Here is a 17,473-nt window from a genome sequence, read left to right on the forward strand (position 1 = left end):
ATAGTCATTAATTCGTGATCATGTAATATCTAGGAGATTCCTTGACTTTGATTGCCTACTATGAATTCATCGCCAGACATCGGTAAAATTGTTATTGATTTTTATGTTCATGGTCTAATTTCCTCTTAGTTATGTAAATATTCCAGTAACGATACATACTTGCTTATAATTTGCTCGGTGCTTTCAATTGTTATTATCAACGATGAGTGGTCTTTGGTCACTACATACTCATAAGTACACACAGGTGTTCATTTGTCAAGAAAAAGAGAGGGTTCATTCTGATGAATAAAGAAAGCTAAACCTCACAATAAAATCAATGTTCCATTTCAAAGTGGCTTCATATTTTGAAATTAGTGATGTGCCGTCATTGCACCGACAGGAGGAAAGATTCGAGATTTTGTGAGCATGTATCATAACGCGTCATACCTGATCACGAGATGAATCGATTATGCAATCTTTTCATATAGCTTTAAAGACTCTAGTCTTCTTGCCTTTAACGTTCAAATACATAATTTCCATAATGGAATGAACAATACATTACTTATTCTCATAATAGACCCATAAAAAGTGATCACACTCTAAGTGTAAAGAATCAGGCACCACACAATTGGGTAGCGCTCGCTAATAGGGCTGTTTGCTGGTTGTTGCTGTCCTGTGGTGGGTGGTCTTTGATATCGTATGGTGTGGATAAAAGGTGGTGTGGTGCTATGTTGTGGTAACGTGCTATGCTGTGGGCTGCTACCGGTTAGAGCAAGTTGTGTGTGTGTTGCAGCTGACCTGCGTAAACTGCACTCGTTGGACCCGCGCCCCTGTCCTGTGTGCAACCGCATGTACAGTAACTTGTCCAACCTGCGCCAGCACATGCGCCTCATCCACAACCCTCAGAGTGTCACATGCCCTCTATGTAACAAGCCATTCAAGACCAAGCTCTACCTGAAACGACATTTGGTCAGCTTCCACGAGCTCAGCATGGCAGACAGACAACGACAAGAGGAAATCTACCAGCATCAAGTTAAAGCTCATGGCCAGGGCTTGGGGCAGGTTCAGGGTCAGGGACAGGGACAGGGACAGGGACAGGGACAGGTGGAAGTTAAACCTTCTTTGACCGCCTCAGCTTTGCCTCCACGACTTCCTCCCGGAGAGGGTGGAGGTTGCGTGGTAAGCGCGAGTGGCAATGCTACTCTTGACGCTAAACCGAGCGGAGTTTATCAGGCACAGGTTGCTGATAGTTCTTATATGATGGAGGTGGCTCAAATTGGTGATTCCAAGCATTTTATTACCGGAATGCAATTCAACGCCACACATCACTAATGTTCAAGTTCTATTTATTTTACTCTATTGCCCAGTATAATTTTGTGATATAGTTAACACGTGAAAATTAACAATTTATATTTACTTTAGTGGTCGTATGATTCAGTAGGAAACATACTGAATAAACAGAACGACAGATAGGTAGGAATTATGTGACTGCGTAAGGCTGATTCGGTATTCAGCTAACGGGAAGTAGACGTAAACATATTTTACACTTCAAATATCACTTTGGGTGAGTAACCATTCGTCATTTCTATTCCAAAGTTTGATGAACTATAACTAGCCGTTTTACTTTATTATTTTATTACCGAGTATAGATCAAAAATCAATTTCATACCTTTTGTACATAAAATTTTTCCACTCATCCCCTGTAAATAATGATTACGTCTATTCTACCCGATACTAAGGGAGAGAGCGACTAAATCCCCGCAGGTGGAGCGGCCACCCCACCTCGTACTGATATTTCCGCAACCGGATACTTGTTATTTTATTTAATGCTATACAGTGTTATACAAACTACAGATATTTACAACAATATTATATTCTTACAGAGAATTATATTTACTTTATATTATTGCAGCGCAATGTGCAATAACATAGCTCGTACATGATATATTTTTCACAAATGCATACATTGCAATATACAGCCAATCAGCAGCTCAACAGAGTAATAGTATTTATCATTAACAGTTATCTACAAACCGTGATTGCAACAATGCAGCTAATTCGATTAAACGATGCAGTAGGATGGGTTTACGCTACTTTTTGTGCTCTGCTCTAAAAATTATAGCAATCTTTTATCTTTTTCTTTTTCCTCATGAAGTCGTTGAATAGTTATTTGGTACTTTCACAAAAAATTTTTACAACCATTTATTCCGTAACATTTATCAATGACCCCTGAACCAAGTTTTGCTTTTTCAAATCAACAGCAGAGGTTGGGCAGCGTACACCCATTTTATGCAGCTCCATAACCATAGTACCACACAGTACAACTCAGGATCTTTTATATTATATTTTACAGTTGACAATAGTTCCATAGGTATATCTTAGGGCAATTGACTCTAGCAAACGTGCCTATTAGCTCATTTATTAGGCTTGCAATGCCTTAAGGGATACCAGTAAAATAACAGGCTCTTTACCTCACATACAATCAAATTACTAAACAGATGCAGCTATTTATATTACCATAATATATTTACATACAACAGTTTACAATAGCGCTGATAAGTTGCAACAACTGCAACTACACAGATTATAACTGATATTATACAATACAAACGGTTTTTATTATCCGCTGTTATTACATTGGTAAGCAATTGCAATGTTTTTTTTACCATTTTAATATAATATTAAAATACATTTTTAAATCTAAATGTAAAAGCAACTTTCAGTTACAATACACATAGATGCCCAGCATTACGACAATTAGTAATGGAATAAGATTAGATTATAAATGTTGCATATCATATTATAAATATTGTTATACATTTACCAAGCAGTGTTACATTGGCCAAGCCTCGAGCATCGGATCCCATTATATTTATTTTGAGAACATAATCAAACCTGATCACTTTTTCGCGCTTCTGATATCACTTGTAAAGCTTTCCAAAACCTTAAATTTCTCTTGACTCTTTTCTGATAACCGTTAGACCATTCTTAAATCGAATAAAATCAAAGCTTTATTTAATTGTCGAGACATTACTCTGCCTATTGCCTACTACATAATTTTACTGTTAAAAAGTTGGACATATCGTGTTTTGTATGTACATAATGTTGTTTTATATGATTTCTATAGTATCAGAGACCACTTTTCATTATAGTTTTCCTACAGTTTGAAGGACAGTGAAATCATTTTTATTTTTCCTATTGCTCGAGGCCTACAATCAGTTCTGTAAAAGTGTGTTACAGAACTTCATATAATTAATAATAGACTTCATTAGACAGGCTGGTCTTCGCTGGGCATTAAACCGGTTACCTAGTTATATTACATTACAGATTCACATATACTGTTATATACATATTGGCCGTGCCTCGAGTTCTGACTAATGTCCTCGACCATGACAAATTACGGCCGAAATGAAAAGAAAGAAAAATATGTCAAAACAATAAGATTTTTGGTTTTTTTTTTTTTTGGTCAACGTTCGTGACCGAAATTTGTTATTTGGGACAAGAGGCACTTGCTATATTTATATCTCCATCCAAAATATAAGTTCTGTTCAATATGGTATAACAATAACGGTTTTATCAATTATATAATGATTATAAAGCAAAAGAATTAAACATTTTGGTTAGAGAAAATTTAATTGAACTAACAATAAGATGCAATGAATTTATTCTGTCATTTTAATTCTCAACATTTCTATAAGGCTAAGACTGCGACTATCGATTATATGTTCAATCAACAAAAATGTATCACCCATTTAAAATTTGGTGTTAACAAAAATTAATTTGATAGTTTCATTTCGACAAGCTGCGCTAAACGTTCGTTTCAATAGACAAGCCAGTATATTCCATGACTACAATGACCTATATGTTGTACATATGTAAATTTCTATCAATTTGTATTCGCTTTACAAAATATGTACGCAATTGACTGCTGCTATACTTTATACAAAGCGAGCAGGTTTTTAAAAATTTGAACATTGCGCATATCGCATTTCTTAAATTTTTTATTCTGGCATTTTCGATATTTATTGATCTCTGACTATTCCTTTTAACTTCATTATCGATCACAAAGTCAGTATTTCCAAAGTGCGGACTATATCCAAAAGCTGATTTTTTTTTTTTCTTTTTAGACTCTAGTCAATCAGCAGTAAAGCATTTTATCAAAACTTGAAATGTAAAGAAATCATTCAACAACAACCTCATAAGATATAAGTAAATCGTTGAAATAATGTTTCCACACGAATTACCAGCTAATGGTTATTTTTCTTCTAATACTGCACTTCAATGACGGCAAGCGCTGCTTATAGTTGTGAGACTGATAAGCCATATGATTCGGCAAAGAATAAGATATTATACCTTCTATTTATAGGCCTTAATGAAGAGTAGAAAGAAGTTGTTCACTATTTATGGAATGACGTCTTTGAAATCGTAAGAATAAACCGCAAGTTCACGATCGTTTTCTGCGTACGAGGAAACCATTCGTCAATTTTTCGGAATCATCCTAAAATCATTTCACCCACGCATACAATTGAAAAAATAGATAAAAATGATTTTCAATCAATATGTTGTGATCTCTTGCCGGTACTCGTAAACTATCGAATAATTTTTTTTTTTTTTCTTATTCAAAAACAAAGAACAAAGAATACACCATACTTTCGACTATTAAATGTACTTGGTAGCGCTAGATTAAATGATAGTGATGCAACCCTAAATTATACACTAAAAATAAGCTGTAAATAGTAGCGTTTTAACAAACGTTTCCAGTATTGAATTGGTTTTTTGAAATAGTCAGCTATACGTTACGATAAACTACATAATAATATTTATTCTAAATAATAATTGCGTAACAAGGTATACATACATATAATTTCATCTTATTTACGTGAATAGAATTTTAACTAGTTATAAACCTACTACCCCTATGAATAATCGTAACAACAATAATAATAATAATGATAACGATAATCCTAATTATAATTATACGGTAAATATGATTATAACAGCAACCACAATAATAATAATGAAACTAATGAATAATATTAATGATAATAAATAACTATAACTTTTAATATTATAACAATAAAAAAGAAAAAACAATGAGCAGTTGATTAAGTGTGACTGACGTGCATATTTACGTCGGTTTGGGGCTAAATATATCTGAATAAGCAATGTTTAATTTATATACACATACCTAGATACAACGGTGCCGAACTCTGGGTGGCTAACAAGTTTGAATTAGAAATTAGGATTTAATCATGATTCGAGACGATTTGGGTAATTTGAGTAAACCGGAAAATGAACCCTAATTGGTAACAATCTTTCTTCACTAATGTCATATCGTAGGCCGGCATATAAATTTCGCTTATACAGACTACCAATTGCGGAGGCCTCGATCATGCCTAATGAAGAATTTTCTGTTTAGTCAACAACAATTTCGTCGATATTGAAACTAACACCACATAAGCCATTGTGCTTGGCTTTTTCTCGTACTTACTTTCATACTCAGTTATACACCCAGACTTGCAATTGTACTAAATTTTCATTAAATGGTATAACTACATTAAGGAGATTCATGTAAATTGGACGGAGGAATCTAGCACATCGTTTTTATAGAAACTGGGGAACTGGAATTGTATCAAACAATTGTGTATTATCATTCTGCGGTATATCGATAGTGATGATAAAATTATGGCTTCAAACCCATTAGGGCCATAGTTCATAATCAATAACACTATTTGTACGAACCGGGCTTTTGGAATCCTCCTTCTGATTTTGCTTGGACTCGAATCATCTGACTCGTTCATTAAAACGTATACATAGTTAGGTTACATAGATTATTACTATCACTATAATTATTAGTATACTTTTTTTCGACTGTATATATTTTAATACGCCGATATAGATTTGTTTGTTATTTGAAAGTGGGATACTAGATGTTATTTTGCCATAATCCTCAACCAAAATAATAGGTTTTTAACTTACGTGTTTTTATATTGCGTTGTTCTTTACGTTGATGCGGCATATAGTATTATAGTGCTATGATGTGCGATAGCAATGTTCCTATTTCCCATATTTTATGCTTATGTTTTGTAGCAGCATTTTGAATAATAGATGACAATATTTTATTAGCTTATTTTTCTTTATTTCTTCACTAAAAAGTGTGAAAAATTATTTAATTTCCCTGTACGATGATATAATATACATAGTGAGAGAAGATACTATGGGTTACAATGGTAACGATAATTTTCTTAACGATGAATAACTTAGATCTTATTCATCGTTTAGGTATTTGTACATACATATAAGAAAATTGCACTCACAGTATTTCGTGCGGCGTACATTTAAGATTAACAGAAAAAAAAAGAAGAAAATAAAAATAAAATAAAGTAAAAATATAAATAAATATAAATATAATCAGATTCACACTACAGGGTTCAACAGAAATGGTTCTAGGACGCCTAATTATTTCTTTCCATTAGCTCAGATTGATATTTTATCGTTATCTGTCGTCACCCTGCTTTTAACTATTCGATCATGTGCTCCAGTTGTATTGTTGAAGAAAAAAATTGTCTATTCTTGCGTTTATGTAAATTGTGTAACGATATAATATAAATTCTGGTAACTTTTATTATTGGTCAGTATCCCATGTTAATAAATAATGAGATACCTTATTTCCTGAACCCTGTAATCGTCTGCTTATATCGTAATAGTATTTATCTACACATATTACTATAATACCTAAACAATTCATATTAAATAGAAACGGTAATCACTTATAATTAATATACTCGATTTGAGTTCATGTAAAACTCGCTTACTTTCGAACAATGAATAGAATGTATTTAAAAAAACAACAAAAAAAAAAAACAAAAAAAAAATTATGAACATGAACGTTTTATTCAATTATTAATAAAAATAAAATGTCTACAAAACTGTATCTCTATAAAAAAACGAAAAAAAAAAACAAAAAAAATAAACGAATCAAATCAATATTTTCATTCCATAACTATCATTTTTTTTTTTCTTATTTTTAGTAATTCTATAATGACAGTTATTAGCTGCAGACTCATATATTCAACAGGGTTGTTACAAGTTTCCTAATATTGTGGAACTGGTGGGATTAATTTTTATAAAAGAATTTTATCGAAAATCTTATAGTGAGTCAGAACTCGTGATTCTAAAATTGATTAGCCTCGAACATGAAAGATACAATGTGCAGATATCAATAGGGATTCGCTGATGAAAAAAAGTGTTACAAATTTCTGGCAAAATCGTTGATGATGATATTTGATTTGAAGAATCTGTCACACGCCAAGTTTTTTTTTCTTTTTCCAAATATTTGTAACAACCCTATCTCAATGACTATACATAATTGCGTTTAATAATCCGACGCGAAGAGTGATCAACTTCAGCAATTTCATATAATAATGATTCAAAGATTTTTTTTCGTTTCATATCCGGATGAAAGGAAACAGAAAATATATAGGTACAAGAATCGGTAATCGTAAAACTTGAAAGAGGAGAAAAAATCATTGGATCTCAATTCCATAATTTTCCATACGGTGAAAAAGTGCGAATTTACGTATACATGAGATATATCTTTTTCGATTACATTCGAATGATTCACCGTTATGGTATCTTATGTCGTTATTAACGATTCATTTATTTTTTCAAAATCGCTGTTCGAAGCATGTAGTTACAAAACTATATATCTTCTGACTTTCCTGCGTAATCTAATTAATATGGTTTAATTTTTCTTCACGGTAAATGTTTAGTCGTATATTATATTCACCCTGCAATATAGGACTGTTTTTGTGCAAGTGATTTCTTGTAAACTATGATGATTTCGCGACTGCAATTGGGTATACCGCAGCAGATTTATCAAAGTCTGTATCACAATAACGTACAGGATATCGTGCGATACAAAAATTCCTTTTCGTTTCTTGTGTAACAATCACCGATAATTGATGAAATTTAATGTTGAAAAAGATACATTGAACACAATATATATTATATATAAATAATGCTACTCTGTGTAACTTATATATATACCTACATTTATCAAACCTTGTTCTCATTCGTTGTCAATCCTGAAAGTCTGTAATTTTCATTAAGAAAAGGAAAAAAAGAACAGAGATAACGAATAACTATCAAAACTAACCCAATAAATTTTTCCAATTTTATCAAATTCGTTGTTCACCTCCGTTGTATCTGATACATTTTTGTACTTCGTTGTAATTTTATTTGATTTTTTTTCATTATCGATTTCACCAGTTCCTTTTTTCGGTTCAATTTTTCTAATTGCGAAATCGACATTCCTGATTGGCATACAGCTGACAAATAAAATCCCAAGATGTGATACGTAATAACAAAATTGTTCAATTGAATTATATTATACAATATGAAGATGCAGATATCGATTTTCTGGTATGTAGTAAAGTCGATTATGATTTTTCTCTTCTTCACATTTTGCCCGCATATTTTTTCTTACAGAATACACGTGCACCCACCACATGATTATCACATGTGCGCAACCGATTTTCATCCGTATATCATATAATCATATGATAATAAGAATGCTGATAATGGAAATAATAATAATATTAATAATAATATTAATAATAATTAATACAGACTTATTCCGTATCAGAACTAAATCTGTAAAATTGATGAATAAAGTATGTATTATTATACACGTAGGGGAAGGTGGGACAAAAGAGGATACTTGAAGGAACCATGAGAAGAAAAATTTTCAAATCTAGAATGATGTTTGAAGTCCTTTCCGACCATTTTAAAAAAAATTTTACAAAATTTTTGGGGTATAACCCCATTTTGCCTCGCTACCCGGTTCTGCTCTGCCTTTCCCTATATGTTTTTCACACAACAAAAAAAAAATTAAATTGAATGAAATGAAGAGGAAAATTATACAGATTCCGATGATTATATCATTATTATTATGATTATTATTATTATTATTAATTCAATCGTCATTATAGCCATTCTGTTCGGTAACTATGAAATATACACGAAATCAGTATTATAGCTGTTACTACTGTGTTTTTAGTTTAAAACAAATATACATATAGAAAATTTGTACGGCAATTAAACATCATTTCATTGACCTGAATATATCAATATCATAATTATGTATTATGTATGTATACATAGGTATGTATTATATAAGGGGGATAGTGTGGAAAAAATATCGGGAATCCTGTGGAGTATGAGATACTATAGGTGTATAGATTTTATGATCGATCGATTTTTAACGATGGATTATTGTAGTGGTTGAAAAACGATTTACCCGTTCACGTAACGCGTTTGTGTTCTATAAATTATTCGTAATACATACTCATCTGTATGTATAGCGAGGAGGTCCATTTTACATTTTTATCGTATCATGTACCATGTACGTACATAATCGTGTGTACCATAATGTAGGTGACAGAAAATTAAATTGCAGTTCAGCGCTGTTCTATTAAAATGCGGATATTAATAATTTAATTATAAAAATTTCGTAGCTGACGGTCACTAAATTGATCGGTGCACGACGGAGGCGATACATCATCATATTCTAGTGGTTCGTTCGAATGCGAAATTTATTGGGATTAATTTATCTGTTCATTTTTCTCGACTTCAGCTTCGATCGTAGAGGCATAAAATTTACGTCGCAAAGTAGGTAACGAGACAATTATCCGCCGATTTTACTTATCTTCGTATCCAGATAGACCATTCATTATACAAATACACAGACATGTATACGAAGGTGTGCGTACTTAAAAATTCGCTAAATAACTCATGCGTACATCCCTCAAATGACAACCCATTATAGCCATCTGGCATTCAGATTTCTCCGCCCGATCAGTTTTACCCCCGGCCGAATACAGAGCAGAAAGAAAAAAAAAAAGAAATGGTTGAATAAAATGGATGAAACGACGCGTAGACCCAAATCCCCGTCGGTATCAGTTTCGAATATTATCACTTACGGATATTCATGCAATCATTTTTTGAATCTTCAACAATTCCAAAAAAATAATCTTCGTGCAGCGTCATTTAATTTTTACCTTAGCAAAGTGCCTTCTATCTTCTTTCGCAAACTCTGTTGTTTACACTACCCCTGAAGTATAAAAAAAAACAACGAAAAATCTGTCCAGCCTAGACAAAAGCTCACGTTAGTTCAGCATTATCCGGGCTGCCGAGATCTTAACGTTTTATATGCAAGACCCACACTCGGGTAGACGAGATGCGAAAAGTTTGAGGGCTCAATTAACGTTCAAAAACTCAAGCAAAACTAAGTTTGCAACCTAGTTGGCTTTTTTCTATTTTTGTTCGCGACTGTGGAGGATAAACAAATCAAGGACACCTCATAATCCTTTAATTTGAAAATGCAGTTCATTAGGTGTAAGAGACTTGATTAATTTCCGCATAATTTGGGTACGCGTATGCCCTAACCCAAGCTGTATTCCGATGGCTAACGTTACATCCGAATTCACTTAACGAGATTGGATGAAAACAAACATTGAATGAAAAAAAAAAAAAGGAACAGGACGAGGACGTTCTCCATTTTTACTTTCCATCCATATAAATGGCATTTTACCGCATCGCGCTATTTTTTCTTTTTTTTTTTTTCTTCCCTTCTGATTGTATTTGCAACCGACTCGCAGATACGAATATTTTCATCAAAAAGCTCGTCGAAATGTTTCCCCTCAAATTTTTCAACGCTCGGGGTTTGTTCAGCGATGTGATGTTACGGATTGATAAATCGATCGCACGTATGTGCGGAAAATAAGCTTCGAAAGCTGCGGTGTGCTTTGTCTTTTCGTTGATTCACGATGCCTCGTACCTATCCGTGAAACTTTCTTTGTTCAAGGTCCAACTTTACATCCAAGTTATCGATGTAATGGCCAATATTTTTTATGTCTGTAATTTTGTAGATAGAAAACCGAATTTACGATCTAGTTTATATACCTCCCATGAATACCAACTGTACAGATACTTTTTTGTACGTTATTTTATCTTTTTTAACCGAAGTACAAGATCGGGACATCTTCTTATTTTTTCCCCCCTTCTCACGTAAAGAGCAGAAAATTTCTCACCCTTAAAAATTGCGAGGCAAAATTATTTTCATCTTATGATTTTTAATATTTTTTTTTCACTGGTTGTTGACGAAACATTTTTCAAGTTTTATAAGAAAATTAAAAATAGCTCCTACGTTTCAGTTTCTTTCATATATTTCTGAAGTTGTGAAAACTTTTCTTTTTTTTAATTAAAAATTATTTAGAAAAAGAAGTTTCTCAGATTTGAAATTTACTGCATTCGCACATTATTTTTATCAGTCTTCCTTTTTTTTTTTTTGAACCCCATTTAACGGACGGCATGAATCAAAATTTATCTCACCGACTTGAGGAGTTTTTTTTAATTTATTTGGTTCACCATGACTGTATGCCTCAGCGCGCGGATACTTGAAAAGCTCGGAAGAGAAAGGACTTTGAGATTAACGTCGAAGTGAAACAAAATGAATGTATCGATTTTAGATAAATTCAATATAGCGCACACGTGTGTCAGGAAGTGTGCTGAGTTGTGGCATGTTTCGAACCACGGCGATTGCCACCGTTGGGCGTTGTTGCGTTTGCTCGCCTTTCAGTCTGACAATTTATCGTCCAGGTATAATTTCTCTTCGTCCAATTTATTTATTCACCTTTTTTTTTTCATTTTTTTTTGTCCGCTCATTTTTCCGCCGATACAACCGTCAGGGAAATTGAACGACACGTACGTTATAACCGCGGTCGAGAGATAACCCTTTTTCACTTCATCAACGGGCCTTATAAAATTTTTTCGAAAATTTATAATACACGCACACCGCGACGCGCGATAATCACGACGAAGTTGTACTCCCTGCGGCGCACAGAGTGATGCTCGAGTGATTTATAAATTCCTGACTATTGAAGTACTCGCTCCGAATCGGTTAATGGAATCTGCATAGTTGATGCGGAATTCGCGGAATAGTTTTGCAGCTGTTGGTACTTTCTCTGTAAATGATCTCATTGTCAGATTCCGAAGGGGTTGAAATATGCAGGTCGGTATAAAGTAACCCTGTTCTTCGCACTCCGTCCGCACCAGTTAATTTACAACGATCCAACAATTTTCAATCACCCCCTGGTCTCCACGGATTGACAAATGATGTAAATCACCCCCGATATAGCTTCCGCTATATCCGCACGCGACCGAACCAATAAAGTCGAAAAATACTTGTAAAACTTTTCCCTTTCAAATCGAGTGACAAAATACCTGATTTCTTTTGCTATTTTTGTTTTTTTTTCTTCGTAAGGGTCGATATCGGCGGGAGGCCCGGATAATTTTTCGTCTCGCGCCCCAGGACACGAGCCAGTGATAATATAATTCACGATATTGCTCGCTATTTGCTACACAGTCACTGCTGAGCACAGCGTGATTTCTGATTTATACAGATGCACACGGTTTGCTTGACGTTTACCTACATGTACGAGATTCGGAAAATTATTGCGCGCCCCGCGGTCCAACGACAAAAAATAAATAAAAAAAAAAAAAACGGAACAACCTTTTTTCTCCTCGGAATGGGCGACATTTTTCGACATTCTCATATCGGTGAATACGGTGTAAATGTAAGATAGATTCTAAATGGACCGTAAAGAATCATCGCCACGGGTATGATTACGCCCGTTTTCAGAGGTGTTACAAGAAACTGCAGTCGGATCAATTTTATCGGCAGAAAATCTGTATCAGAATTTCACCTTCCGCGCTCGTCGGTCCTCCGACTCTACACTACCCTAGGGTGGCGCAAAGACAAGTGGCTAATTCTGATTCGTGTAATCAGCGACATTGTCGGCCGAATTTTACATGCAAAAAAATGGAATATTCCACGGTATGGAGAGGTGCTCGAATACTTTCCGGGCAGCTACTTCAGGTGCAGCATTCACCGAAACGATGAAATAAGCGTTGAAAATTTTGAATTCACGCTTGATTTTGAACGAGGATAATCACGGGAGTAATTATAACGCTGCACTCGATGTGACGATTAATTTGCCGATTGTTTCCCGTTCGTGAAAATAATTTTCGATATATTCGCACGTACGCGTACGCTCGTCGTTGGCAAGTTCGATCCGCTGATCGCAAAACGGTTTTCCGGGCAGACTTTTCCAAGGCGTATTTCAATTAATCACACGTACATTTGATTATAACGCGGCGCCTATAACGCATACGGTGAAATATTGATGCAGCTCTAATTAAAATACGAATATGTGCGGTATGCGTGTGGATAATTTTTGCACCGATGATGAATTGCCGTAATATTTTGTGCACTTTGAAGATATACGCGTTTTAATGATCAATTACCAACCGTGCTGCACATGGAGCGTTTTCTGCTTTGATTACGCCCATTATATGGAATTAAAAATGAAATTTTTCATTCATATCCGGTATCCATAATTAGCGAAGGATTAATTGTTTGCTTGCGATGAAAAAATTTTTTTTAATTATCAAATGATCGCAACGATCCTAACGTAATGTCTATAGATTTTCCCAGCGCACTCTTAGAAATTATTTATTTTCTATCTAACGAATTTGTCATCGAATATTCAATGAACTTCAATGAAATGTATTTCCAAAGTATGAAATACCTCGCTAGCGTTTGATATTCAAATTTCATACTATAAATTTCTGCATCTGCTCGTTATATTGTATTCGAATATCAGTAACCGTATATTATATCTTTTAGCCAGTCACTGATTTTCCATATAACACGAATTAGTTTCGTCATGAACAAACTTCAATCTCTATGATAAATCCGCGGTGTTTACGAACCTGTAATAATCGCATGTATGTAGTATGTATGGTTTATTTTCGGTTGGCGAAATTCAACAATAGAAACAATACCGCGACACCTGTTTATGATCCGATTGCTCCGTGTCATCTCGCCTTAACTTCGCCTGAAATTTTCAAAATCTCCCCAGAACAAGCCGAGATAAATTTCCATCACACGTCAAACCGTCTGGCGAATGAAATAATGAACTTTTATTATTTTTTGCATTTTCTATTTTCATCTCCGACATCTACTCGTCTCGGTGGCACGTCTACTTAGCAAAATTTTCACAGATTACTTTTTCTATCTTAGCTTATTTTGCTTCGTCTAATTGTTTTTTCCTCCCTTGTTTTGTCTTCGTTTCTTCTTCTGTTTCTAAACTCTGACATCTTACCTGCTGGAGCGAAAGTTTTTCTGCCTCTTCACCTTCATCACTCAAGGTCTAAAATATTACAGGTATACAAGCTAAAAGAGACGAAACAGTCGTAGAGATTGGAGATCAAATGTTGGGCAGTGAAGATGAATTGACTCCCGTGATTTATTTATTTATTTATTTATTTTGACTGAATTAAACAAAATATCGATTCATTTGCGATAATTATACTACATTTACATGGGTATATAATTAATTAATTAGGTATATATACTTTTTTATAGGATTTCTTTTTCGTTTTTCCTTACCTTAGATTGACTTACGTATTTTTAAATTTTGCTCGCGGATACCGAGAAATTGAAATTTTATGTGTAAACCAAAAATATTTCGTTTTCCCAATTAGTTGGCGATGATGAATTATCTTTTTATGTAGGTATAATAATTTAATGACGATATTCGCTCGCGCTGCGGCGGGCAACGGAGAAGGCGAAGATTAGTAGGGTAACCAGGGAACGGAAAAGACGCGGAAATCAAACGACGTGTCTGACTATAAATTGGCTTTACTACTTGGCCTATCATAAAACGGTTCCGTGTCCCACCACCCCGCCGTCTTCGTTATCTCAGTTTGCCCCATTTCCGTTGATACTCAAATTCTCGTAGAAAAATCAATTTCGTAACAGCGTTAAATAATAAATCATCTGGAAATCACGTAACGCGAAAGGATTGGAAAAAAAAAAAAAAATACCGAATATCCCGTTGAGTAAATAATTCTTCGACCTATACGAGAACATCCTGCGCCAAAAGAACCCCATCTTTTTTCTTGAAAGAAAAAAAAAAAAAACAAAATATGCGGCGTCTTATAACGTCACTATAAATCGAGTTAAGTGGTTTACGGCAATACACGAGGCAAAAATAAAAAATCTGGCAGGTTCCTGGGTCCCCACGGAAATCGTTTTTCTTCACGATTCTGCTCAGGTCATGAACGGTCGTGTTCAAGGTTGCGTTATTAGATCAGCGATGAAGATGCGTTACGAATTTTAAGCAGCGATTTTGTACAACCCGAAGACACCGCATTTGGCATTTTTTTTGTTTTTTTTTCTCGCTTAATCTGAACTTTGCATTTGGTTTCGGAGTATAATTTCAGTGAGACGATACGGAAGTGTTGTATGCTAGGAATCATTTATTACAACCCCCGAAATTTGACCAAATTCTCGTTGATGATACGGAAGGGCGCGGTATAAGTTGATGACGGGAAATATAACTTCGTCGGACGTATAGCTGCAGAGGAAAGCGATGGAGAAGCTTAACGCGTTGCTGAACCACCACATTTGTGTATGCATACTAAAACCATATGCTTCCAACAGCTGCAACTTCACGGTATAATATTATAAAGCGTCCCGTGATAGCCGGGATCCTTCCTTCCACGAGCTTTACCCACCGCTTCCTGCAAGCTCCATAACTACGCCAAGTTATTTAGTTAAACTGCACCGCGAAGGCTGAGAGCTTAAACTGGATATGTACCAAACTTCAATCGGTATGTTCCCCGCGGGTTATGGACGCCCGTACAGCTAAAAATGTAACGTACGAATTTCCTTTTCAGCGTTTTTCTTCAATTGTCGTTTTGCTTCGGACGAAATAGTTTGTACGGTTATCGTAGTTATTCCGCGAAATTCATGACGCTCTCCGCTTCGTCGCGCCGACGAAGCGATTTTCCATCATCTCGCAGTTTATTACGTGCAGATGAGTCTTCGTCGTATAGAGTGGCTCGAAAAGCCGATAAATATACAAGGTCCGTACCTACTAGTTAGAAAAGCTAATCAACTTTTGTGTTTCCATTTATTTTATCCGCGTGTATATATCTATCCTCGTTGCACTGCAACCTATTATACTCACGATGTTATACCGTTGTACACACCGTATTCTATTTCACGTGTAACGTGGAGAAAACTTCGGGAAATTGGAGATTTCCTAGTACAGACATCATTTCAATTCGGAAGTAACGAGAAAATACCCCTTCCGCAGAGTACACAAGGTATACCTACCTATGTACGTACCTGTACATATAAACATATACTCGCATCAATGGGGTTGATATTAGTCGCAATTTTTGCACGACGAAGAGGCGACAGTTGGTTCCTCGAATTTCCCAACGTACTTTTCCCTTTTTCACGTTTCGTTAGAATTTTTCTCCCGTCGTGATTTCGCATAGTGTATCATTCGAAAAACCCGATTATTTTCTGTATTTATTTAAACACTGCCCAAGTCTCGTGGTTGGAAGTGATGTAAAAAAATTTCATTGTCGCGGTTCGGGAGGGGGGGCGGTCTCTATTTCACCACATTTTATTTCACCCCGCAATAAGCTCGGCAAAAACGCGTCTAGCGTAAAATTTGCTCCGTACCGATCCCCCGCGGCGTACGTTGCAGCTCTCACCTGCTAGAGCGTATCCAACTTTATATTCAACTAAGTATCCGTCAAACTGCAGACACGCAGACTTTCTACCTGTATATGTATGTGTATATGCGTTCGTTTTTCAAACGTATGACGCACCACCACGGTAACCGCATTAACCATCAGCCGCCATGTTCGCCAACAAATCTCACCACCGCTCGTAAACATTCGTAAACAATTTCTCTAATTAGGAATCTGAAAATTATCGTCGTTGTTATTATTATCCGCACCATAATTACGTTCTACCGTATCCGACAAGCGCGCTCGCCTTGTTCGATGCGGTGCGAATTTTGCTAGAGCTATTCTCTTGCGTAACATAAGCCGAGCGTTCGACGAATTTCGAAACGCTAGAACCAAAGTTATCCAACAGGCGTGAAGTTTTGCAAAAAACTTGCTGATTTCCGGGAAGTCGATCACGGAGGGGGGCGGGGGGTGAGACCGAAGGAGAACACGATTGAATTACCGTTCGAACGGTGTTTTAGTTCCATCAAGTTTTGATGAACCCTTAATTCACGTCGCACCGATTAATCTTGGGTCCATGAAGATGTAAAATATAAAATGATACGATGCGGAGACTTCAGGGATTTCTTTATGGCTGAACCGCTTTGCACGTACTAGATGCGCGTAGTATACGTAGTCTAGACTCTTGACTCTGGAGGATTATGTTGGGTAATCAAGTTGTTTAACGATTCCGTCACGGTCCGAGTCGACTTTATTAATTTTAAGGGGGTGGCGTGCTTATAACCGCAGGTCAGGGTGAAAAAGGAGATGAGGGCTTTCATGGTTGGACATCGGGCGAAAAAAAAAATAAAATAATTACTCGGAAAAAAAGCGTTCA

The 17,473-nt window shown here is 35.5% G+C and overlaps 1 protein-coding gene across 6 annotated transcripts in view; it reads left to right on the top strand.

Annotated features, from left to right (window-relative positions):
• LOC105689976 (broad-complex core protein isoforms 1/2/3/4/5-like) overlaps positions 1 to 17,473 on the top strand; it is a 68,439-nt gene that overhangs the window by 11,583 nt on the left and 39,383 nt on the right. The window contains exon 6 of one of the 6 annotated variants that reach the window (XM_012407424.4): positions 773 to 8,000. The exons of the other annotated variants lie outside the window; for them this stretch is intronic. Coding sequence (XP_012262847.2) covers positions 773 to 1,311 — 539 coding nt within the window. The 3' untranslated portion in view covers positions 1,312 to 8,000. Of the gene's footprint in view, positions 1 to 772; positions 8,001 to 17,473 lie in introns of those variants that run through there. 6 annotated transcript variants of the gene reach the window in all.

Source organism: Athalia rosae, chromosome 3 (genome assembly GCF_917208135.1).
Source record: "Athalia rosae chromosome 3, iyAthRosa1.1, whole genome shotgun sequence".
In the NCBI taxonomy this organism is placed as follows: domain Eukaryota; kingdom Metazoa; phylum Arthropoda; class Insecta; order Hymenoptera; family Athaliidae; genus Athalia; species Athalia rosae.